The sequence below is a fragment of the Pan paniscus genome, chromosome 7 (genome assembly GCF_029289425.2).
Source record: "Pan paniscus chromosome 7, NHGRI_mPanPan1-v2.0_pri, whole genome shotgun sequence".
Taxonomy (NCBI): Eukaryota; Metazoa; Chordata; class Mammalia; order Primates; family Hominidae; genus Pan; species Pan paniscus.
Genome location: NC_073256.2, coordinates 58,073,931 through 58,100,604, shown reverse-complemented (window position 1 = coordinate 58,100,604; position 26,674 = coordinate 58,073,931). Strand labels below are relative to the sequence as shown.

General features: G+C 33.9%; 1 protein-coding gene across 1 annotated transcript in view; it reads right to left on the bottom strand.

The window, feature by feature from the left end:
- The window catches only part of LOC103786903 (disintegrin and metalloproteinase domain-containing protein 18), a 153,533-nt gene that overhangs the window by 87,610 nt on the left and 39,249 nt on the right, over nucleotides 1-26,674 (bottom strand). The window contains exons 7-12 of the mRNA XM_034965981.3: nucleotides 20,923-20,988; nucleotides 13,081-13,152; nucleotides 12,715-12,881; nucleotides 11,900-11,981; nucleotides 4,979-5,115; nucleotides 1,925-2,108 (exon numbers count right to left, since the gene is read on the bottom strand). Of these exons, the coding sequence (XP_034821872.2) occupies nucleotides 1,925-2,108; nucleotides 4,979-5,115; nucleotides 11,900-11,981; nucleotides 12,715-12,881; nucleotides 13,081-13,152; nucleotides 20,923-20,988 (708 nt within the window). The remainder of the gene's footprint in view (nucleotides 1-1,924; nucleotides 2,109-4,978; nucleotides 5,116-11,899; nucleotides 11,982-12,714; nucleotides 12,882-13,080; nucleotides 13,153-20,922; nucleotides 20,989-26,674) is intronic.

Genomic DNA, 26,674 nt, shown 5'->3' with positions numbered 1-26,674 from the left:
TCCTGCAACTTTACTGAATTTATTTATTAGTTGTAAATTTTTGTTGGACACTAGGGTTTTCTATATATATGATCAAGTCATCTGCAGAGACAATTTAACTTCTTTTCTGAATTTGATACTTTTTATTTCTTAGTATTGCATAAGAAATTTTTTCTTCACTGCTATTAGTAGAAATTTATAACTTTATTTATTTTACAAAAAGCCTACAATTGGTTTTCAAAGTGACTGAATATAGAATCTGTGATAACTGTAATGGTGTTTCAGGGCCTCTGATGTCAGGAGTGTTATCACAGATTCTGTATAGAATCTTTCTGAAATGTCTTGGTTTTCATTTCATTTAACTTTCATATAGTTCAAATTACTCAATAAATTCCCTTTTGATTAACAAACGTTTTCTGTAAAAAATCAAATATTATTTCCAGACTTGCTTGTCATATAGTATCTGTTGCAACTATTTACCTCTGCTATTATAGCACAAAAGAAGCATGGACAACATTCAAACACATGGGCAAGGCTGTATTTCAATAAAACTTCATTTACAAGAAGAGGCAGGCGGCAGCTGGATTTAACCAACTGGCCACAGTTAAAGAACTATGATATAGAAAATGCCTCCAAGAATTTCCTCACAAGGAGAAAGGAATCTGGTACTCACCATCATAATTATCTGATGGCTGGTCATTAGTTTCCAAGCACATTGAGCCCACCCTGCTAATGGATGCACATACCACTGAGGTAACAGGAAGCACACTCCAGCAGAATGTCTCTGGTATTTGAAACAAAAATACTGCCGGAACAGCAAATATAAAGGGGATACTGATGGGACACTGGCTATATCTGCTCTTAGTGTCAATCTGCCTACATTCTATAGTTGTAGAAACCCAAAATGTGAAAACCTAGCCCCAGATTGTGTTGCTTTATTTTATGATTCATAAAAAATAGCTAGTATTTATTGGCAGTAAAAGATACCATATTTAGGGGTAGGAGACTGCAAGATGAGCACAGTACAGCTTATCAGAAAACTAAGACAGCATGGGAAAATATGAGATAATTGGAAACTTGTATATATATATACATGTATGTGTGTGTGTACTATATATGTACTACATACATTTAAGTGTGATATATGTGTGTGTATATACACATATAGAGATACACACAGCCTCATACATATAGGTTTTACCTTGTGAAATATAGGATGACTTAAGAGAATTGAGAGAATTTAATGGTATATTAAAACGTGGTGACAGCTGTTTATGTAGGGAGGAGGAATTCATGTAACTGTTGGGGGATAAATCATGAAGAAACTTTATTGAAATAGAGACAAATTGTTAAATATTATAAGATAATAACATTTAAAATAGATTAAGTATGTCATCTCACCTGTTGAAAATAATGTTCATTGAACATTTGATTGATGAAATTATAATCAGGTGTATACATATATTTTAAAATGAATAAATGAAACAAATTTTGGTCATTCAAAAATTTGTAAATGCAGGAATGTCTGAGAAGGATTTAAAAACCTCATTATAATGTTTAGCAATTCTTGCAAGAACAAGAGATAGGGAAAAATTTGGATCACATTTAGTAAAAGTTTGTAGAGAAAATAGAGAATGAAGCCAAATGAGTTAGGAACTGAGATGTGGATAATAAAAAGGACTTCATTTAGCCAATATATTCAAAATCAATCTGCTGGCATGATTGGCAACAGTTATGCAAACCTAGTGTTAATGACAGACTCGCCTTCTCCATTTAAGAGTTGTGGGAATGTGATTTATACATCTTAACTCATCCTGTTTCTCATATTTCGGTTATAAATTAATGGCATTGTTGCATATATCATTTATATATACCATGACAAAAATGTCTTATGTTTTATCAGAAACATAAAAATTGTGCTCCAGTTTCAATCTTTGTTACTCACATTTTTATTACCACAGTCACATTCTTCATTGGATTCCAAAATCCCATTACCACACACCGGTTGATTTTGATGTAATGGTTGCAAATTTGAAAGCTTCTGAAGGCATTTAGTCTCAAATTTTGAAACAAAATATCTATAGTCGTGCATGCTGCAGTTGCTAAAAATCTTTCTACCACTGGCACTCCTAAAATAAAATAATATTCCTCAGGCAAATAAACCTTGCTAATAAAACCACATCTAAACAACACTCCATACATAATCATGTAAATCACAAGATGGCCACCCCAAAATTTATACTTTAGCAGACATTCAACCAAGGATAATTAAATTTTAATATTGCTTATCTTTAACATTCTCTTAAAAAATTGCATTAAAAACCTATTTTCTCATCAAAGTAATGCAATAAGGTATGGTGGTTAAATCTATGTATCTATATGTATGCATTTACATATCTCTATATCTAACCATCTATCTATTGTTCCCTCTACATAGTGTGCTCTTCTGTTATATAGTTCAAGCTTTCTTCCTTCTTTTTGAAGGGAAAAGAAAGAGAGATCAGACTGTTACTCTGTCTATGTAGAAAGAGAAGACATAAGAAATTCCATTTTGACCTGTACTTTAAACAATTGCTTTGCTGAGATGTTGTTAATTTGTAACTTTGCCCCAGCCACTTTGCCCCAACCTTGAGCTCACAAAAACATGTGCTATATGGAATCAAGGTTTAAGGAATCTAGGGCTGTGCAGGACGTGCCTTGTTAACAAAATGTTTACAAGCAGTATGCTTGGTAAAAGTCATCGCCATTCTCTAGACTCAATAAACCAGGGGCACAATGCACTGCGGAAAGCCACAGGGACCTCTGCCCTGGAAAGCTGGGTATTGTCCAAGGTTTCTCCCCATGTGATAGTCTGAAATATGGCCTCGTGGGATGACAAAGACCTGACCGTCCCCCAGCCTGACACCCGTAAATGGTCTGTGCTGAGGTGGATTAGTAAAAGAGCCTCTTGCAGTTGAGATAGAGGAAGGCCACTGTCTCCTGCCTGCCCCTGGGAACTGAATGTCTCGGTATAAAACCCGATTGTACATTTGTTCAATTCTGAGATAGGAGAAAAACCGCCCTATGGCGGGAGGCGAGACATGTTGGCAGCTATGCTGCTTTGTTATTCTTTACTTCACTGAGATGTTTGGGCGGAGAGAAACATAAATCTGGCCTACGTGCACATCCAGGCATAGAACCTCTCCTTGAACTTAATTATGACATAGATTCTTTTGCTCAGATTTTTTTTTTTTTTTTTTTGCTGACTTTCTCCTTATTATCACCCTGCTCTCCTACCGCATTCCTCTTGCTGAGATAATGAAAATAATAATCAATAAAAACAGAGGGAACTCAGAGACCGGTGCCGGTGCAGGTCCTTGGTATGCTGAGTGCCGGTCTCCTGGGCCCACTGTTTTTCTCTATACTTTGTCTCTGTGTCTTATTTCTTTTCTCAGTCTCTCGTCCCACCTGACGAGATATCCCACAGGTGTGGAGGGGCAGGCCACTCCTTCACATTTCAGTCAGATGTCTGCTCAAATGTTACCCTCCAGGGAGATCCTTCTTGACAACACTATCTTAAATTGTGCCCCCTCTTCATTCTCCTTCTACTTTCAATATTTTTCTATACAGCACTTTTGCATTATGTAAAAATAAGCTTCATTAATTTTTATTTTCAAAATTTCATCTCATATTACCTAAATTTCACACTAACATATAAGTCCCGGGGAGATCTTTATTTACATGTTCACATGTATATTTCCACTAGTATATCTAGGAGAAATGTCTAATAGATGCACAACACACATTTCAAATATACTGTATGTGATATTGAACTACTTATGACAACCATGTCTGTTCTCAGTTGCTGAATACTCCATTCTTTGAGTTGCTAAGGCTGATAGCATTGGTGTGACCCTGGACTCTGTTCTTTCTCTCACCATCCATACCCAACACAAATACACATACACACTAGAATAGAACATAACCAATTAACAATTTTTATTTTGGTTACTTGTTAAAGTGATAATATTTTGGATCTATTGGGTTACATAAAATATATCATTAAAATATATTACCACAATTAATTTCACCTGATTATTTTAATTGTGTTAATTGTTTTTAATTATGTTTAATTAAAACATAAAATTATGTTTAATTTTCATTATGTTTAATTGCTTCTAGAAAATTTAAAATTACATATGTGACTCACATTTTATTTCTATTGGACAGCACCAAGGTAGACAATCATGTATTAGACAGCACTATAGCACTATGTTAGACAATCGTCTCAGATAGCAATACTTAAACAGCAAAATCTGAGATGACAGAGGTTCTGGGTAGCCCTTTAAGCCTCCAAAGAAAGAAATGTATAGTTTCTAAAGTTTCAGAGTTGAAAGTTTAAGAGCAAAAAGAAATGCCTTAGCTTATTTTAACAGCCATTTGTTGTGGAACAAATATGAAAAAGTAAGAGGAATATTACACAGAATAATGTTATTTAATCAGATTGTCTCTATTATTTTAAAATACTTTGTTTTAATAGGAATAAGTATTACCATACTTTTGCAAGACACTCTCATGCAAAAAGCTACAAATACTGAGCACTAAAATCTCTTCACACAAAATTAGTATATAAATAGATATGGACTCAGAAGTTATCTTCTACCTGGAGTATATAATTTCCAACAACTGAAAATTAAAAATATTGTTTACAAAATAAGACTTTTGTTTAAGATGGGTACAAAGCAACTAAGTTTTCAAACCTCTGCTTAAAAGTTGGGCATGACAAGAAAGAATATGAGTGCGATGTCAGTGATGTGTATGTGTGTGCACAGACATAGATATAGATCAATCTATAGTATATATCCCTAAGTATACAGAATTTTTGTGTGATAACTTTAGAAGCATGATATAACTTTCTAGCCATTGATGTGGTGTCGAATATAAAAGGTTAAAAACATTATCACATTTTGGAAACAACCTTATAAAAATATAAGTGAAATTAATTAAGAAAACATCTTACACTGCTTCATGATTCATGATGCATGTAGCTCTCAGACAGAAACACTGAGTGATGTCATCATATGTTAATCCTACATTAATGCCAAGCAGTTGAGCTATAATAACCGAAAATCCCTCCAAACCTATTGCATCTGGATACTAAAATAAAAGACATGAAAAAGAAAATTATTATGTGTGAAAACAAAAGCAAGTAATAACTTGAAATATTTTTACTCCTATCATATTTTCTATTTTAATACTTCTTATGTTAAGCATACTTCACAACAATTATTTTGGTATGCCATTTATTTATCTGCCGTAATTTACTGATTAAGAAGCATGAAACAAGTAATCAAACTATGATAGTCTCTGGTTTTAAATTTTGCACACCAAAATTCTATAGCTTTGAACAGGTGGTATTTCTGATACAATACAACATGTTTATTTCACTTTCTCATTAAATCAGTTCATCCAATGAATAGATATCAATTCAGTGTACTCATGTGTCAGGCATTATGATAGATGGTAGGAATATAGTGGCATGTATGAAAGAAAAGGACTTTGTTCACATCTATAGCTTATATTATAGAAAGAGAGAAAGACAATTAACAGTAATCTGCAATAAACTTTCTATGTAAAAATAGATTGTTACACATGCTTTTAAGAAAATAAAGTACTCCAATAGAAAATTTTATGGAGGGGTATAAAATAAGGTAGTTAAGTAAGGTAATTAGAACATCTTCTTTGTGAAATTTATATTTAGGCTGAGATACAAAGTATGGGAAATGACCCAACATTATGTATATGTATAGGGGGCTGGAATGTGGACCTACCGAAAAGTTGTGTATAATGACTAAAGTGAAGAAATGACAGGACAGAAGCCAGAGAGTCAGACATAATCACAGTAAAGAAATTTGGGCCAGGTGCAGTGGCTTAGGCCTCTAATCCCAGCGTTTTGAGAAGCCAAGGCAGGAGGACTGCTTGAGGCCAGGAATTCAAGACCAGCCTGGGCAACATAGTGAGACTCCGTCTCCACAAAAAAAAAAATTTAAAATAGCCAGCAAGGTGATGCACACTTGCCGTCCCAGCTATTTCGGAGAAGGCAGGAGAATGACTTGAGCCCAGGAGTTTGGGGTTGCAGTGAGCTGATTGCACCACTGTACTCCAGCCTGGGCTACAGAGTGAGACCCTGTCTCAAAGACCAAAACAAACCAAAAAATAAATTTGAAGTGAGAAGATATTTAAAAATGCTTGCTAACAGTGTGGACTTGAAGTGTTTTTCATATTATTTATCTTTGATAAATAAATAATGATATATTTCTTAGCTCTTTAATCATTACAAACAAAAATCTGAGAACATGTCTAATTTTTCTGTATCAATTTAAATGTATAACTAGAAAATCTGTGTAATGCATAGCTAAAAGAAAAAAGATTGTGTACATGTTTGTATGTATATGACTGAAACACAGAACTGGCAATATGAAAAAATAAACTAATAAGTATCCTTTCCTATTATCCTGTAATAAACATGCTTAAAAGTTACAGTGTCAGAATTTGAAAGGAGTTAAAGCCAGAGCAGAATATGAGGAATGATATCTAGGCTGACCATCATGTTTTGGGGCAAGATACAAAAACCAAAAGCTAGACTTTTGATACTAGATCAGAGAGGGAAATATGGTCTTGCACTTCCGGCATAAATGGCACTCTTATAAAAAGAAGGTATTTAGATAAAGTGACAGAGACACAGAAAGAACTTCATGTGAACAGAGAGGCAAATATTGGGGTAATGCATCCATAAGCCAAGAAATGCCAAAGATTGCCAGCAAACCACCAGAAGCTAGGGCAAAGGCAGAGAAAAGATTGTCTTTCTCAGCCCTCAAGAGGAACCACTCTGTTCATTTTGATTTCAGAACTCTATTTTATCCAGAACTGTGAAGCAATACATTTCTGTTGATCAAGTGCTCAGTTTGCGGTATTTTGTTATGGCAGCCCTGGAAATCTAATACAGACCCCCTAATATATCATAACCCAAAGTAATATATCTTAAAAGTGCCCAGGAATGGGGAAGATACATTACATAATGAGGAAAAGGTAAGAATTACAGCAAAGTTGTCATCAGAACAGTGCAAAAGAGTAAACAGGAGGAAAATCTCCTTAAAAGTGGCTCTAGATAAGGATGCCCTCTCTCACCACTTCTATTCAACATACTATTAAAAGTTCTAGCAAGGCAATCAGGCAAGAGAAAGAAGGCATCCAAAGAAGTCAAACTATCTGTGTTTGCACATAACATGATACTATCTCTAGAAACCCCACGATCTCATCCCAAATACGTCTTAAACTGATAAACAATTTCAGCAAAGTCTTAGAATACAAAATCATATGCAAAAATCACTAGTATTCCTATACACCAACAATAATCAAGCCAAGAGCCAAGTCATAAAGGGACTCACATTCACAATTGTCACAAAAAGAATAAAATACCTAGGATGCAGCTAACTAGGGAGGTGAAAGATCTCTACAAGGAGCATCACAAACCACTGTTCAAAGAAATCAGAGATGATAAAAACAAGTGGAAAAACATCCCATGCTCATGGACAGAAAGAATCAATATTGTTAAAATGGTCATGCTGCCCAAAGCAGTTTATAGATTCAGTACTATTGCTATTAAACTACCATTTACATTCTTCACAGAGCTAGAGAAAAGTATCTTAAAATTCATATGGAACCACAAAAGAGACTGACTAGAAAGGCAATTGTAAGCAAAAAACAAACAAAAAATGAAAACAACAAAAAAACAAAGCTGGAGACATCATGGTTGCTACCTGACTTCAAACTATACTATAGGGCTACAGTAACCAAAACAGCATGGTACTGATAGAAAAACAGACACCTAGACTAATGGAACAGAATAGAGATCCCAGAAATAATACCACAGGCCTACAACTATCTGACCTTCAACAAACCTAACAAAAACAAGCAAAGGGGAAAGAATTCTCTATTTAATAAATGATGCTGAGATAACTAGCCACAAGCAGAAGAATGAAACAGGGCCCCTTCCTTATACCATCCACAAAAGTTAACTCAAGATGGATTAAAGACTTAAATGTAAAACTCAAAACTATAAAATCCCTGGAAGACAAGCTAGGCGGTACCATTCAGGACATAGGCAGGGGCAGAGATTTCATTATGAAGATGCCACAGCAATTGCAACAAAACCAAAAATTGACAAATGGGATCTAATTAAACTAAAAAGCTTCTGCACAGCATAGGAAACTCTCAATAGAGTAAACTATCTACAGAATGGGAGAAAAATTTTGCCAACTATGCATCTGACAAAGGTTTAATATCTAGCATCTGTAGGGAACTTAAGGAAATTTACTAGAAGACAAAAACTAACAACTCCATAAAAATTGGGCAAAGGACACGAACAGGCATTTTTCAAAAGAAGAAATACATGTGGCCAACAATCATATGAGAAAAAGCTCAACATCACTGATCATTAGAGAAATGCAAATCAAAATCACAGTGAGATACCATCTCACACTAGTAAGAGTGGCTATTACTAAAAAGTCAAAAAATAACAGATGCTGGAGAGGTTGTGGAGAAAGAGGAACACTTATACACTGCAGGTGGGAGTGTAAATTAGTTCAGCCATTGTGGAAAACAGCATGGTGTGTCCTCAAAGATCCAAAGACAGAAATACTATTAGACCCAGAAATTTCATTACTGGGTATATACCCAAAGGAATATAAATCATTCTAAATACTATGCGGCCATAAAAAAGAATGAGATTATGTCCTTTGCAGGGACATGGATGGAGCTAGAGGTCACTATCCTTAGCAAACTAACACAGGAACAGAAAACCAAATACCACATGTTCTCACTTATAAGTGGGAGCTAAATGATGAGAACACATGGACACCTAGAATGATGAGAACATATGGACGCCTAGAACACATGGACACCTAGACACATGGAACAACACACACTGAAGCCTATCAGAGGATGGAGGGTAGGAGGAGGGAGGGGATCAGAAAGAATAACTAATGGGTACTAGGCTTAATACCTGGATGTTGAAATAATCTGTACAACAAACTATATAACAAAGCTACAGTAACCAAAACAGCATGGTATTGGTACAAGAACAGACACACAAACCAATAGAACAAAATAGAGAACACAGAAATAAGACCACACACATACAACTGTCTGATCGAACAAAAACAAGCAATGGGGAAAGGATTGCCTATTTAATAAATGGTGCTGGGAGAACTGGCTAGCCATAAGCAGAAGAATGAAACTGGACCCCTTCCTTACACCATATACAAAACTTAAGATGGATTAAAGACTTAAATGTAAAACCCCAAAATGAAAAACCCTGGAAGACAAGCTATGCAGTACCATTCGGGACATAGACATGGGCAATGATTTCATGAAAAAGATGCCAAAAGCAATTGCAACAAAACCAAAAATTGACTAATTAAACTAAAGAACTTTTGCACAGCAAAAGAAATGATCAACAGAGTAAACAGACAACCTACAGAATGGGAGAAAATTTTTGCAATCTACCCATCTGACAAAGGTCTACTATCCAGCATCTACATGGAACAAAAACAAATTAACAAGAAAAAAAAAAAACATTACAAAGTGGACAAAGGACAAGAACAGACACTTCTCATAAAAAAAAAATGTGGCCAAAAATATGAAAAAAAGCTCAACATCACTGGTCATTAGAGAAATGTAAATCGAAACCACAATGAGATAGCACCTTACATCAGTCAGAATTGCTATTATTAAAAAGTCAAAAAAAACAGATGCTGGCAAGGTTATAAAGAAAAAGGAATGCTTTTACACTGTTCATGGGAGTGTAAATTAGTTCAACCATTGTGGAACACAGTGTGGCAATTCCTCAAAGACTTAGAGGCAGAAATACCATTTGACTCATGAATCCCATTACTAACTATATACCCAAAGGAATATAAATCATTCTGTAATAAAGACACATGCACACATTTATTTATTGCAGCACTAGTCACAACAGCAAAGACATTGAATCAACCTAAATGGCCATCAAGATAGACTGGATAAGGAAAATATGGTACATATACATCATGCAATACTATGCAGCCATAAAAGGAATGAGATTATGTCCTTTGCAGGGACATCAATGGAGCTGGAAGCCATTATCCTCAGCAAACTAATGCAGGAACAAAAAGTCAAATACCACATATTCTCACTTATAAGTGGGAGCTGAATGATGAGAACACATGGACACATGGGGGAACAACACACACTGGAGCCTGTTGGAGGTTGGAGGAGTGGGAGGTGGGAGAGGATCAGGAAGAATAGCTAAAGGATGCTGGGCTTAATATCTATGTGATGGAATGATATGTGCAGCTAAACAGCATGGCACACTTTTAACTAGGTAACAAACCTGCACATCCTGTACATGTACCCTTGAATTTAAAAGTTGGAATTAAAAAAAATTAAAATTTTGTCTATCATATAACTTTCACACAATTTACTTCCCATTTTTCTTTGTCAGTAAATTATAGGAGCTCATTTCTACCAAAATGAGCAAAATATGAAAGAGGGATACACATAATACAAAGGAAACCAGATTGAAAATTCTCCAACCCTGTCTATGCATCAAGTGTAATATAGATTGGTAAAACAGACAATTTATCCAGAATGTCTCCAAGAAAGGAAAGACGAATTTCTGAAACAAGGAGAAAACTAGAAACAATGTATAATTTTATTAAATAGTTGTGCAAATCAATATAATGCAATTATTAAATTTAGGAAGAAAAAAAGGCACACGATCAAGGCAATTTAATCTTAGTTCATTACTTGGCTCATTAGGGAATAAGACACAATTCAAATGAGGTATATAATTATAGAGGGGGAATGAAGCAGTCGAAATATGGATATGCTGAACTATTAAGATGTTACATTCTAACTTCAATAATAGGAAGTCAATAGATAATACTCACATTTGAAGAGTCAGGAAACTTCATGGGCGTATTTTTAAGAAATACATGGTAAAAGAATGAACAAACTATTCCTACTCATAAGAACATAAATGATTGCTATAGACATAATATTGAGCAAAATAGAGCAGGGAAGAATACACACTGTGTTCTGCTTACATAAACTTCAAAAAGAAGTAAAATTAAACAAAGGCAATTGGATAGTGCTTTCCTTTGGTATGGGTAATAGGTGGGAGGACGCATGATTCACAAGTACCTTCTGAAGTATTGATAATATTCTATTTTTTGATCTTTGTGGTGTTTATACCTATGCATAAACTCGATAAAAATTAATTGTGCTATAAACTTTGACTTGTGGAATTTTATCTATATACTATATTTTGTACTTCAACAAAACTTTTCTTTGAAAAGAAATTAACATGGAGTTATATGGTTACAAAGAAGAAATTTTCTAATTGAGAAAGATGATTTAAGAGTTGTAAATTTTGCAGGAAACAGTTTTATCAATATACAAATTTTCAATATCTAAAAACAATATATATTATTTATGCATTCATATATTTATTAAAATAGCATAAAGTATGCGTAAAATTGCAAGCACAAATTCATGATTTTTGCTATTTATTGAACTTGGAGGAAATGTGCAGGAGGCTTTAACATTGCTCTAATGCTTTGTTTATTTAAAAATCTAAAGCAAATGTTCGTGTCCATTATGACCAGTTGGTGAGTGATTACACTAAGGTTTGTTCACATAATATTCTTTGTGTTTGAACTTTATAAATAAATAAACTTTCTGAGATTCTATTAATTTTGTCCCAATAAAATAATAATGAATATACATATACAGAAAAAGATCAAATGGTTTTACACTATTTAACTACTTAAATTAATACTTACAAAATATAATATAAGGCCTAAAAATAGTGATGTAAAGAAGAATAAAAATTACATACCATAGCAATACCTGCATCATAGCTTTTATTGCATACGGTGCCAGGAAATGTTGCTCCCACATATTTAGGATGTTTCCTGTAACTACATTATTATAATTTTTTATTAACGTAGTTATGCAAAACAATTTGTAAGCTTATGTATTAAATAAAACCTTCTTCACATAAAATTTTAAAAATGACTTTGCAAATATATAAAGCTTCAAACTAGGTAATATCTAATAAACTATACAAAATACTAAAATCATTGACTTTAATCAATTCACTTTAATACCAATGTAATTTCCTTGTATATCTCCTAAAATGGATATAATTTTATTAGCTCAAATTCAACTTAGTTTGGTTATCAAAAGTTAAAGAGAAAATAATTTTTAATTTGTGGAAGAAGCAATCTTACTAGTCCTAAAGATAAGCATTTTTAAATATTAAATATTAAAAAAAAACCAAATCCCTCCTAGTAAAAAGTAGACATGAAATGTATTAATTTATCATGAATAATTTTAACTGAATAGTCTCCGTTTTTACATCATTCACAAACTAAGGATTATATGTTTTCTGTAGTAAAGTCAATATCACAGAAGTTCATGAAATGCAGGTTTTTGAAATAATACTTACACTCCAAACTATTCTAATACAAAACTGATTATTGTTACTTTTATTATATTTTTAAGTACACTAGCACCTCTATGACAAAGGCTACTAATTTTTAAACACTTTCAAAGGGGCTTACAAAAACTGAAGAATACAGTAAATTCACTAAATTACCAATGTAAAATAATTATGCAGATATCTTTATTAATGTAGAACATTGTGCTTACACAAGTAAGTATGCTATGTCATGGGGCCGTAGGATGAGATAGTCCCGTTTCCATGCCAAAAATCTTTGTAATATATCATCAGCATCCCCACTGGTGGAAATCTGGTTTTCATTTGACCACAATTCCAAGGAAGACAGTATAACAGTCAATTTGAACTGGGTAAACATCTAAAAATAAGATGTATTGTACATTTTTAAAGAAACAAGTTATTACATTATAAGGTACATTAAAAAATAAACAACATGTTCCAGTATTTTGAGTATTAAACTAATAAAAAGTATTTAAGTTATTCATTGGCCAAGATAGAACCCAAATTATATTAAAGAAACTTTCATGAAAATGGAAATGTGAAAAAGTAAAACTTACAGTGTTGACAAGCCCAATAACCTGGACAATTTTTTGTGTTACAGCCATCATTTCAGATCCCATATAATCATACTGAAAAAGAAATTTTATTTTTCATGAAAGTATTATTTTGAATCCATGTGAATGAAATGATATTTAGGCATTGTATTAGATATTATAAGTAATCTAGAGCTGTTTTAAAGTACATAGGAGAATGTGTGTAGATTTGAGCAAATTCTACGCTATTTTATATGAGACTTAAGATTTTATGGATTATATATTATGTATATACATATATATATATAATACACACACATGCAGAAATATTATTAAGCCTTGAAAATGGTTGTCCTGTCATTTGTGAAAACATGGATGAATCTCGAGGACATTAAGCTAAGTGAAATAAGCCAGATACAGAAAAGAAAATACTACATGATCTCACTTATTTGTGGTATCTAAACAAAACAAAACAAATATATTCAAATACATGGAAACAAAGTGAAAAGGTGGTTGTCAAGGGGCAGAGGGCTGAGTGTGGGGAGAAATGTGGAAACGGCATTCATAGGATACAAAGTTTGGGTTATGTAGAATAAGTAAGTCTAGAGACCTAACGTACAAAGTGAGAACTACAATTAACAATATTGTTTTATATACTGAAAATTAGCTAAAAGAGTAGATTTTAGGTACTTTTACCATAAAAATGTAACACTATGTATATAAAAACATTATGATGTATACATCTTAAACATATATACTTTTAAAAAGAATAAAAGGTTATAGAGAAGATATAAATTGCCAACATCAGGAATGAAAGAGGATTATAATATCAAAGGATGATAATAAAGTATGAAAGTACTGATGTCAATAACTTATTACATTTTAATACATTTGAAAATATTATTTAAAATGGCATTTGCCAAAATGGCCAAAGATAAAGTTCAAAGAATATATAATCATATAACTATTAAAGTGGATTCTGTAATTTTCAACTTTCCCATTAAAATATCAGGTTAATAAAGAAATATAAGGGTTAATTGTTGGACAGGTGCAGTGGCTCACGCCTATAACTCCAACACTTTGGGAGACTGAGGCGTGGACAACATGGTGAGACTTCATCTCTTTAAAAAATTTTTTAAAATTATCCAGGCATTGTGGTGCATGCCTGTAGTCCCAGCTACTTGGAAGGATGAGGCAGAAGAGCTGGTTGAGGCCAGAAGTTCGAGATTGCGGTGAGCTATGATTTTGTCACTGCACTCCAGGCTGCATGAGAGAGTGAGGCCCTGTCTCTCTCTCTCTCTCTCAAAAAAAAAAAAAAAAAACTTAATGGTTACAGATATTTAAATAATAAGTAAAGAATAAGTAAAGGCATGTGTACAAAAATCATTCAGAATGTAGGAAAAGGACAGACATTGTAATTAGTTTTATGAAACCAACACTGCTTTAACAACAGCTTAACAAGAAAAGGTCTTTTTTGGATATTCTTGTCAAACATAAAACGGATTCTCAATGTAACCACGAGGAAACTCAGGCAAGTCCAAACTGAGAAACATTTCTAGAAAATAACTGGCACGTATTCTCCAATCGTGCCAAGGTACATGAAAGACAAAGATCATAGTAATGCCACAGATTGGAGTAGAAAAAAGAAACACGTCAACTCAATGGAATGTAGGATCTTATAATTGAGGACTGAATTAGGAAAAAGACACTTGTGGGAAAAATGTCAAAAATTTTATAATAGTTGTTAATAATGTAGAAACATTAACTTTTATGTTTTGATTACTATATTATGATTATATAAGAAGTTAACTTAGGAGAAGTTGTGAAAAGAATCTTTACTGTTTCTTAACTTTCATGTAAGTCTAAAGTTCTTTCAAAATAATAAGTTTAAAATAATAAAATGCAGCTAAAGAGCAAAGAGGGATATCTCACCAATATCATTAGTGAACATTAGAAATGCTGATACTACAAATATACCAATTTTTAAAAGATAAAAGAATGTGTTACAAATTCATTCTAAGAAATTTGATAATTTAGATCATTTTAAAAATCTACTTGAAAACCTATGCCTTAGTCCATTTGCCCTGCTACGAAAGAATAACACAGACTGGGTATTATAAAAAAGAGAAATCTATTTCCTCACATTTCTGGAAGTGGAGAAGTCCAAGAACAAGTTGCTAGCATCTGGTCTGGTGAGGGCCTTCTTGCTGTATCCTCAAATGGCAGAAGGCAGAAGAGCAAGCTACACAGTGCTTTTATAAGGGCCTTAATCTCATCTGTAAGGGAAGAAGTTCTTGTGCACTAATCACTTCTAAATGGTCCCATTCCTTAATACCATCACATTGGCCATTAAGTTTTAATACCTGAATTTTGGAAGGAACATATTCAAACCCTAACATTCCACCCCTAGTTTCCCAAAATTCATGTCATTCTCACGTACAAAATACCTTCATCCCATCCAAATAGTCCTAAAAAATCCTAACTTGTTCTATCTTCAACTTTAAAGTCTAATTTCAAAATCTCACCTAAACATTATATGAGTAAGACTCAAGGCAAGATTTATTCTGGGGCAAATTCATTTCCAGCTGTGAGTCTATGAAATTGAACAAGTTATATGTCTCCAAGATACAATGGTGGGACAGACATAGAACAGACATTCCCATTTCAGAAAGAAGAAAGAGTCAAGAAGGGAATAGCAGGTCCCACGCCAATGCAAAACCCAACAGAGCAAACAATATTAAATCTTAAGGCCTGCAAGTGATCCTCTTTGACTCCATGACCCACCCATGAGACACACTGGGGTGGGATTTGAGCCCCAAAGGCTTTCAGAGGCACCACCCTAATAGCTTTGCTGTGTGCAGCCCATGTTTCAGCTCTCACACATCGAAAATGCATGCATGCAGCTTTCCCAGGTGTTCCTTCCTGGTGGCTCTATAGTTCTGGGGTGTTGTGGGTGGCCCAGCACCTATGTCTCTGCTGGGCATTGCCTTAGTGTGGTCTCTCTGAGGCATCCTTTGACTTATAGGTGGAAGTAGCCATGCCACCACAGCTCTTGCACTCTGTGAGCCTGGAGAGTTAGCACCAGGTGGACACAGCCAAGGTTCACAGTCTGCACCCTTTGAAACCATAGTCTGAGATGTACCTGGGCCCAGCTGAGCTAAAGCCAGGGCAGCAGAGAAGTGCCTGGCTGTGATGCAAGGATCTTAGACCTGAGGTGGCCCTGGTGTGCAAGTCTCAAGGTCCTATAAGCATTCTGGCTTCTCTCTTTAACCTGTCTTGCTTACAAATCCCCAGCACTCTGGGCTTGTAATGGGAAGGCAGCCTTGAAGATCTCCAAAATGTCTTTGGGGTTATTCTCCTCTTGTGTTGATAAATAGCAGCTGACTTCCTCTATCCACACAAATTTTCTTTAAAGGTCACTTGACACACTCTTGCTATTCTCTCCCATACATACTTCCCCCAACCCCCCATCCTCCACCTTTTTTTTTTACAGGGCAAGGCTGAGAGTTTTTCAAATCTTTACATTCTTCTTCCATTTTAATTATAAATCCATATTTAAACCATTTATCTTGTCTCAAATTTTACCATAAATAAGTAGGAAAAGCCATGCAGCATCCTGAACACCTTGCTGCTTAGAGATTTCTTTTGCCAAATACCTGAGTTCATCATTCTTAAGTTCTGACTTCCATAAAGTTCTACGGCATGGGCATAATTCAGCCAAGTGATTGGCCACTTTATAACAAGAGTGGCCTTTCTCCCAGTTTCCAATACCTTGGACCTCACTTCCATCTGAGCTCTCATAAGAACAGCCTTTACTGTCCATATATCTACCAGCATTCTGTTCATGACCACTTAAGTTAATTTCTAAAAACTGTTCATAACCACTAATCTCTAAAAAGATTCACAACTTCCCTACTTCTCCTCTTATGAGCTCTCATCAGAATCACCCTTCATTCTCCATTTGCAGTAATACAAGCTTTTTCCATTATTTACTTCAAAACAGCTCCTGCTTCAACCCATTGCCAGGTACCAAAACTATTTCCACATTTTTAGGCATTTGCAATGGCAACACCCACTCCTGATACCAATTTCTGTCTTGGTCCATTTGTGCTGCTATGACAGAATATGACAGATTGGGTAGTTTGTAAAGAACACAAATTTATTGTTCATAGTCCTAGAGGCTGAGAAGTCTCACATCAAGGCACCACAAACAGGTCTGGTGAGGACCTTTTTGCTATGTCCTCGTGGGGAGGAAAGCAGAAAGGCAAGCTACAGAATGCTGCATGAAGTCTCTTTTATAAGAGACTTAATCCCATACATGAGGGAAGAAGCTTTCATGACAGAATTGCCTCATGCCTTAAAGTCATAACATTGGCCATTATGTTTCAATACATGAATTATGAAGGGGACACATTCAAACCATAGCAATCTAACTTGTAGAAAGTAAAACAAGTTTAAAGAAAATCTCAACTTCCCTATGTATATCATATGTAAAGAAATTTAATGTGTACTTTAAAATATTTCCTCAAAGAAAACTTAAGGTCTACAGGGTTTCAGAGTAAATTCTTCCAACTATATGTGGAAGGGGTCATACTCATAATATCTAAATTCTCGAAGAGACTATAAGAAGAAGAAAACTCACTAACTTATTTGATGAGGCTAGGATAATCTTGATAACAAGGAGAAAAATCATTATAAGAAAGGAATATAGCATACCATTATTTCATGAACATAAACCCTAAAATCAAAAACAAAATATTAAATAAAAGATCCAGTTATTTGTAAAAATTGATTAAAATGTGATAAGTAGGGTGTATTTTAGAAACACAAGTATGGTTCTCTATATCCATTGATTATCTCTGTAAGAGCAGAAAAAAAATGTGATGAAAAACAGCTATCCATGACAAAAATATTGGAAAGCAGGGAATATAAGGGAGCCTTCCCAATATTATAAAGATCACCTACCAAAAACTAAGAGCTAACATGAAACTTAGCGAAAATGGTTAATCTGTAACTTAGGGGAAAATTTAGGAATATACACATCAGTCTATTTAACATTGTACTGCAGAGTCCAGCAAGGACAATAAAACAATAAAATGAAATAAAAGTAAAATAAATAGGTAAATTACTAAATACATGTATACATAAATGCAAAAAGGAGTAAAAATTGAAAAAGAAAAAAATAAAAAATTAAAATTTGAAATTAAAAAAAAATTAATAAATAATATGATTGTGTACATAGAATATTAAAAAATCTACAAAAAATGAAACACAAGAATTAACAAGTAAATTATGCAAAAAATAACAGGATATAAGATAAATTGTGTGTCAACTATGTTTTCATAAACCAGGGCAAAAATACTTAAATGTTAAATTAAGAATACCATTTACTAGGGCATCACAAAATCATCAAATGCATAACAATAAAACTAACAAAGATGTTCAAGAACACTATAGAACACTAATGAAAGGAATTAACAAAAAATGTAAAGACGTATGTGAGGGGGTTCTCCTTATTCAGAGATTGGATGACTCAATATTGTTAAGATCACAATTCTTTCCAAAGTGAGCTGTAATTCCAAAATCAAAATTACAGTATTTTTGGAAAATTTTAGAGGGTGATTCTAAAATGGGTTTAAATAAAAGGGGCCCAGAATAGTCAAAGGAATAATTAAGATTAGAAAAAGGACAAAACCAAATAAATTATATAACAATAAAGCTACAGTAATGAACACAGTGAATTATTGATTCAATAAAACAGAAATAGGGCAATGGAAGTGAACAGCAACCTAAGGAATAGGCCACACACAATTCTACTATATAATTTTTAAAAATTGCTAACACAACTGAATGGAGTAAGAGACATTTTCCGTAAGTGGAGATGGAGCAAATGGATGTCTGTATGGAAAAAAGAGAACCCTGCCTCACAGCGTACACATTTCTCAATTAAAAATATACCATAAAACTTATTTTAAAAGGTAAAGAAAAATATATAAAATGATATGAAAGAAAGTAAAATTATGTCCTTGGAATAAGAAAATATTTCTTAAAAACAAAAGGAAATTAAGAAAACATAAATTGGACTTAAATTAACTGTGGTTCAGAATGCATGTCTATCAAAAGACATCATTAAATGAGTGTAAAATTAAGCCACAGACTGGGAGAAAATAGCCTTAATACAGCTATCTGAAAAAGTCCTCATATTTGGAATATATAAGGAATCCCCACAAAATAGTAAGGAATCTATTAAAACGGGTAAAAACTTATATATTTACTCTTCAAAAAATCCAAACAGTAAACAATGGTATGAAAATATGCTCAAACTCAATCATGTGTTAAATGCACCTAAAAACCACCATATGATATCACTATATATCCACTAAAATGGCTAAGATTTTTAAAAGTTTATAAATTGTAACTGTTTGTAATGATACAGAATTCCTGGACCTTTCATACAATGCTGATAGAATACGAAATTACTATAATAACTTTTCAACTGTTTACCAATATTGTCTAAAGGTAACATACCAATCCCATGATATAACAATTTCACTCCTAGGCAGATACCAAAAGAAATTATGTCTACCAAAAGACATGAGCAAGATTGGTGATAACAATTTTATTCATAATAGCACCAAATTGTGGTATTCTTCACGTTAGTATACAAGAAATAAACTACTGTTATGGGCAACAATGTGAATAAATCTTAAAGACATTATATTAACAAAATAACCTAGAGGCTATAGAATATATAATCTACAATTTACACTTTTGGATCTACCTGATTGTATTATATTTATCTGCTAAATGCTAGTCATTCATCTAAAAATCTATTCTATGAAGGCTTTCCTTAACAATTCCTACATCTTTCTCAATTCTATCCTGTTACTTTGTGAGTATATATATAGATATATAAGTATATATATAACTTATATATACACATACATAATGTACGTAGTGCATCATAATTATTTGGTTGCATATCTGTCTTTTCCATTAAAATATGAATTCTTGAAAGTAGAATTTCCAGTGATTAGTCTGTGTTTTGCATTTAGTAAATATATAATAGTACTAATTTTAAAAATAAATATACATTTAAAACCAGAAGTGTATTTATTCAAAAACTATGCTGAAACATATTTTAAGAATAATAAACAAAAAGTATAAACACTACTATTATTGAAGTGAAATTTTTGTTAGCAATAAAGGTTTTAAAATGACATTAAGGCAACAAACTGAATTAGCTGAAAACTTTGCAAAAGAGAAAATATCAAGTGAATATGCTTTATAAGATGGTAAAAATATGTATTCAATAAAACAATGTGACCAGAAAGGATGGAGCAGATTAAGAGAAAGGATGGCCCATTAGGAGTTGAAGTCAAAGAGATACTGACTGAGCTGGAGTGGAGGAAGCAGATAGTGTAGGGCATTCTAGGCTAGTTTGGGCTGTTACTCATAATTGGTTGTAAAAGGTCACAAATGTTGATTTATCTAACACCCCTAAAATAAAATATCTTTTATTTTAAAATATTAAGAAAATTGTATTATGTCTTTAAAATTAAAACAAAACTTTCACTAAGTTATAAAAAGAAAGAAAGAGTGAAAGAAAGAGGAAGGAAGGAAGCAAGGAAGGAAGGGAGGGAGGGAGGAAAACAAAGGGAGTGAGTGAAGGAGGGGTAGAGGAAGGAAAGGGAAGACAGAGGGGAGGGGAGGAAAAGAGAGGAGGGGGAGAAAATAAGGAGACAATGGAGGAAGGGAAAGAAGGAGGAAGAGAGAAAAGGAAGAAGACAGGAAGGCAAGAAGGAAAGTTCTTTCTTGAAAGCATACTTAGTTCCTTCTTGAAAGACCTCTTGAAAGCATACTTACCAAAGCTTTTTCCACTATAATGTATATTTCCAGATATTGGGGTAATAGTTTTGAAAGATTTTTTATCTGGAAAACAACAACAACAGGGATTTATAAAATGTTAACATGTATTGAATTTAAGAGAAAAAGAGGACATGTAAAGACAGCGAAAAAATTGCATATAAGATTTTCATGAGGAATTAAGTATAAAAATTAATTCCGATGTAGAAAATTTTACTTCAAAACATATTCCAAGCTTAAAATATTTACAATGAACCTGCTAGAGTAATGTAAGGGTCTAGTCTCTGTTAATGCTGAATGAGAAAAAAAAAAACATAAACATAAAAATACACCTTCTGCTGTCTTCATCTGCTGACAACTCTATACTTTGAACATTTTTCACTGACTGTCTTATGAAGGACTATAGCAACACTAACTGTGGCATACTGAAAATTGTCCATTCATAAAGATATAGGAAATATTTGAGAACTCATAGTCTACACTGAAATTCAGGTAAATATTGTGATTTGTCTGTTAATAATTGATGATTTATAGGTTATTATCTTAGCACAATCAATAATTATTGCTTTATATCAAATGACACACAAAGCCTATGCTCTGGACCTATTGAATTTTTTCTGATATTTTACATTCTGTTCTTCCCTGTGTGCTCATATGATTATCACCTATAAATCATCAATTATTACATCCTCATTTAACACTTTATTGATAATTTTACATGAGCTTTATTTCTAACAAGCTGAAGTGCCTTCTCACATATACAAACTTCAGAGAAATTTCTTCTTTGATCTAAGCATATTTACTGGCCACAAAATACAAGAGTAAAGAGGGTGTTGAATCTGCAATAGAATAGTCTGAGTTAAAATAAGTAAACAAGCAAACAAATAAGCCAAACTTACTGTATAGAGTCTCTGTTTAAATAGGTTGGTTTATATTTCCATGGGAAAGTAAAGTATGCCTCATTTCATATATCTATTGTTGTTTATCTATCTATCTATTGATCTATCAGTCTATCAATTCATCATCTAAATCTATCAGTCTATCATCTATCAAGACATACATGTTTATTTATCTATCCATCTATATATCCTCTCTTTGTGTATACATGTATACTGCAATTTTGTAAAAAAGGGGACTCTCATTTTTTTTCAATATTCTAAAATATGTGAGTTTGGTCTTTTAAACTTTCATTATTGGTGTGTTTTTTGTGATCATACTATTGCATGACCATACAACTTATTGCTCAAACTGAAATAATGTTGAGTGAGAAAAGGGGGCACTAAAATAATCAAAATTATATAATTATTAAAATTGATATTTAATGACTAAAAAGTTTAACTTTCTCAGCAGAAACCTTGCAAACAAGAAGTGTTGACATTCATCTTTAGTCTCTTTATAAAGAATAACTCTGCCAAGAATTTCGTAGCCAGCAAAACTAAGTTTTATAAATGAAGGATAAGTAAAGTCTTTTTCAGACAACCAAATGCTAAGGGAATTTGTTACTACTAGATCAGCCCTAGAAGAAATGCTAAAAGGAGCTGTACATCTTAAAACAAAATGTCAATATACACCAGAATAGGACCTCTTGAAAGCATACAATGCATAGGACCTATAAAACAATAACACAATGAAGAATACAAAGTATCTTCGTGACAATCAGCATGACTGGGACAGTATCTCACATCTCAATATTAATGTTGAATGTAAATGGTCTAAATACATTACTTAGAAGACATAGATTTGCAGAATGGATTAAAAAAAAATCACAAACCAAACATCTGCTGTCTTCTAGAGACTCACCTAACATGTAAAGATTCTTATAGATTCAAGGCAAAGGGGTGGAAAAGACATTCCAGACAAATAGAAACTAAAGGCAAGCAGGAGGTGCTATTCTTAGATAAAATAGACTTTTAAGCAAAAACAGTTTTAAAAGACAAAAGGAGGTTGATATGGTTTGACTGTGTCCCCACCCAAATATGGTAATAATCCCCATCTGTCAAAGGTGGGGTCAGGTGGAGATAATTGAATCATGGGGGCAGTTTCCCCCATACTGTTCTCATTGAAGTGAATAAGTCTCATGAGATCTTCTGCGGGAGTTCCCTTGCCCAAGCTCTCTTGCCTGCTGACATGTAAGATGTCCCTTTGCTCTTCCTTCATCTTCTGCCATGATTGTGAGGTCTCCCCAGCCATGTGGAGCTGTGAATCCATTAAACCTTTTTACTTTACAAATTACCCAGTCTCGGGTATGTCTTTATCAGCAGTGTGAGAACAAAAGGATCAATCCAACAAGAAGATATTATAATCCTAAATATATATGCATATATATATGCATCTAACTTTGGTGCTCCCACATTCATAAAACAATGACTACTAGTCCTATGAAAAGAGATAGACAGCAACACAATAATAGTGGATGACTTCAACACTCCCCTGACAGCACTAGACAGATTTCAAGGCAGAAAGTCAACAAAGAAACATAGGACTTAAACCGTACTCTAGAACAAATGGACCTAACACATATTTACAAACTATTCTACCCAAGAACTATATTCTTCTCATCAGCACATAGAACATTCTTCAAGACAGATAATATGATAGGCCACAAAATGTCTCAATAAATTTTTTAAAAATCAAAATTATATCAAGTACCTTCTCAGACACAGTGCAGTAAAACTAAAAATCAACTCCAAAAGGAACCCTCAAAACTATAGAAATACAAGAATTTTAAACAATCTGATCCTGAATGATTTTGGGGTTAACAATAAACTCAAGATGAAAATTTAAAAATTCTTCAAAATGAATGATAATAGTAATACAAATTATCAAAACCTCTGGGATACAGCAAATGCAGCCCTGAGAGGAAAGTTTATAGCACCAAATGCCTACATCAAAAAGACTGAAAGACCACAAATTGACAATTTAATCTCAAGCTCAACGAACTAGAGAAATAAGAACAAACCAAACCCAAAGCTAGCAGAAGGAAAGAAACAACAAAGATCAGAGCAGGTTTAAATGAAATTGAAACAAAAATATTAAAATGATCAATGAAATGAAAACTTGGTTCTTTGAAAAGATTAACAAAGCTAATAGACCATTAGTTCCATTAGCCAAGAAGAGACAAGATTAAAAGAAGTTTTAGAAATAAAAATGAAAATATTACACCTGACATCACAGAAATATAAAAGATCATCCAAGACTACTATGAACACTTCTATGTACACAAACTAGAAAATCTGGAAGAAATGGATAAATTCTTGGAAACACACAACCCTACTAGCTTGAATCCAGATGAAATAGAAATCCTGACTAGACCAATACCCATCAGTGAGATTGAGTCAGTAATTTTAAAAAACTGCCAAAGAAAACCCAAGGCCACAGGAATTCACAACCAAATTCTACCAGACTTTCAAACAACAATTGATACCAATCCTACTGAAACTATTGCAAAGTATTGAGAGCACAGATGCAAAAATCCTCAACAAAATACTAGCAAATAGAATCCAATAACACATCAAAAAGATAATTTACCCATGATCAGAAGGTTTCACCTCAGGGATGCAGGAGGGATGGATCAATACATGCATGTCCATAAATGTGATTCACCACATAAAAAATTGAAAATAATAATCTCTACAGATGCTGAAAAAAGCAATAAAATCCAGCATCTCTTTATAATAAAAAAATTCGACAAACTAGGCATAGAAGGAACATACCTCAAAATAATAAAAGCCATATATGACAAACCCACAGAGAGCATCATACTGAATGGGTAAAAAGCTGAAAGCATTCCCCAAGAACTGGAAAAAGACAAAGATGGATACTCTCACTACTTCTATTCAACATAGTGCTGGAAGTCCTAGCCAGAGCAATCAGGCAAAAGACATAAATAAAGGAAATCCAAATTGGAAAATAGAAAGTCAAGCTAACTCTGTCTACCAATGTTATAATCATATACCTAAAAAACCCTAAAAGGCTCCTCTAGAAGACTCCTACATTTGACCAGTGAATTATGTAAAGTCTCAGGTTACAAGTAGCATGGCTGTACACCAACAATGACCAAGCTGAGAATCAAATCGAGATCTCAATCCCTTTTACAACAGCTGCAAAAATAAAATAAAATAATTAAGAATATACCTACCCAAGGAGGTGAAAGCTCTTTACAAGAAAAACTACAGAACACTAAATCCTAGATAGCAGAAACAACTGGAAATTCATCCCATGCTCATGGATGGAAGAATCAACATTGTGAAAATTACCATACTGCCAAAAGCAATCTACATATTCAAGCAATTCCTATCAAAATACCAAGATCAGTTTTCACAGAATTAGAAAAAAGTAATCCTAAAATTCACATGGAACCAAAGAAGAGCCTGAATAGCCAAAGCAATTTTATTAGTCCATTCTTGCACTGCTAAAAAAGAATACCTGAGACTGGGTGATTTATAAAGAAGAGGTTTAATTGGCTTACGGTTCCACAGGCTATACAGGAAGCATGACAGCTTCTGGGAAACCTCAGAAAACTTTCAATCATGGTGGAAGGCAAAGGAAAAGCAGGCATGTCTTACACGGACGGAGCAGGAGAAAGAGAGAGCAGGGGAGGTGCTACACACTTTTAAACAACCAGATCTCCTGAGAACTCTACCACGAGAACAGCACTAGGAGGATGGTGTTAAGCCATGAGAAACCACCTCCGTGATCTAATCACCTTCCATGAGGCCCCACCTCCAACACTGGGGATTACAATTTCACATGAGATTTGGGAGGATACAGAAACATATCAGCATTCTTAAGCAAAATAACATATCTGGAGATGCTACATGACCTGACTTCAAACCACACTACAAAGCTTTAGTAACCAAAATAGCATTGTACTGGTATAAAAGTAGATACATAGACCAATGGAATATACTAGAGAACCCAGAAATAAAGCCAAATACCACCAACTGATCTTCAGCAAAGCACACAAAAACATAAACTGGGGGAAGGACCCCCTATTTAATGAATGACGCTGGGAACAGTGGATAGCCACATGTGGAAGAAGGAAACTGCATCCCTATCTTTCTCACCATATACAAAAATCAACTCAAGATGGATCAAAGACTTAAATTTAACACCTGAAACCATAAAAATTCTAGAAGAAAGCTTAGGAAAAACTCTTCTGGACATTGTCCTAGGCAAAGAAATTATGACTAAGACCCCAAAAGCAAATGCAACAAAGATAAATAAATGGGACATCATTAAACTAAAAAGCTTCTGCACAGAAAAAGAAATAATCATCAGAACAAACAACCTAAAGAAGGGGAGAAAATATTTGTAAACCATGCATCTGACAAAGGACTAATATCCAAAATATACGAGGAACTCAAACAAATCAGCAAGATAAAAACAAATAATCCCACCATAAAGTAGGCAAATTACACAAATAGGCCTTTCTCAAAAGAAGATATACAAATGGCCAACAAACATGAAAAATGCTAAACGTCACTAATCAACACGGAAATGCAAATTAAAACTATAATGATAATCCCAGCACTTTGGGAGGCCGAGGCAGGTGGATCACGAGGTCAGGAGATCGACACCATCCTGGCTAACACTGTGAAACCGCTTCTCTACTAAAAATACAAAAAAATAGCTGGGCATGGTGGCAGGTGTCTGTAGTCCCAGCTACTCGGGAGGCTGAGGCAAGGGAGTGGCGTGAACCCAGGAGGCGAAGCTTGCAGTGAGCCGAGATCACCCCACTGCACTCCAGCCT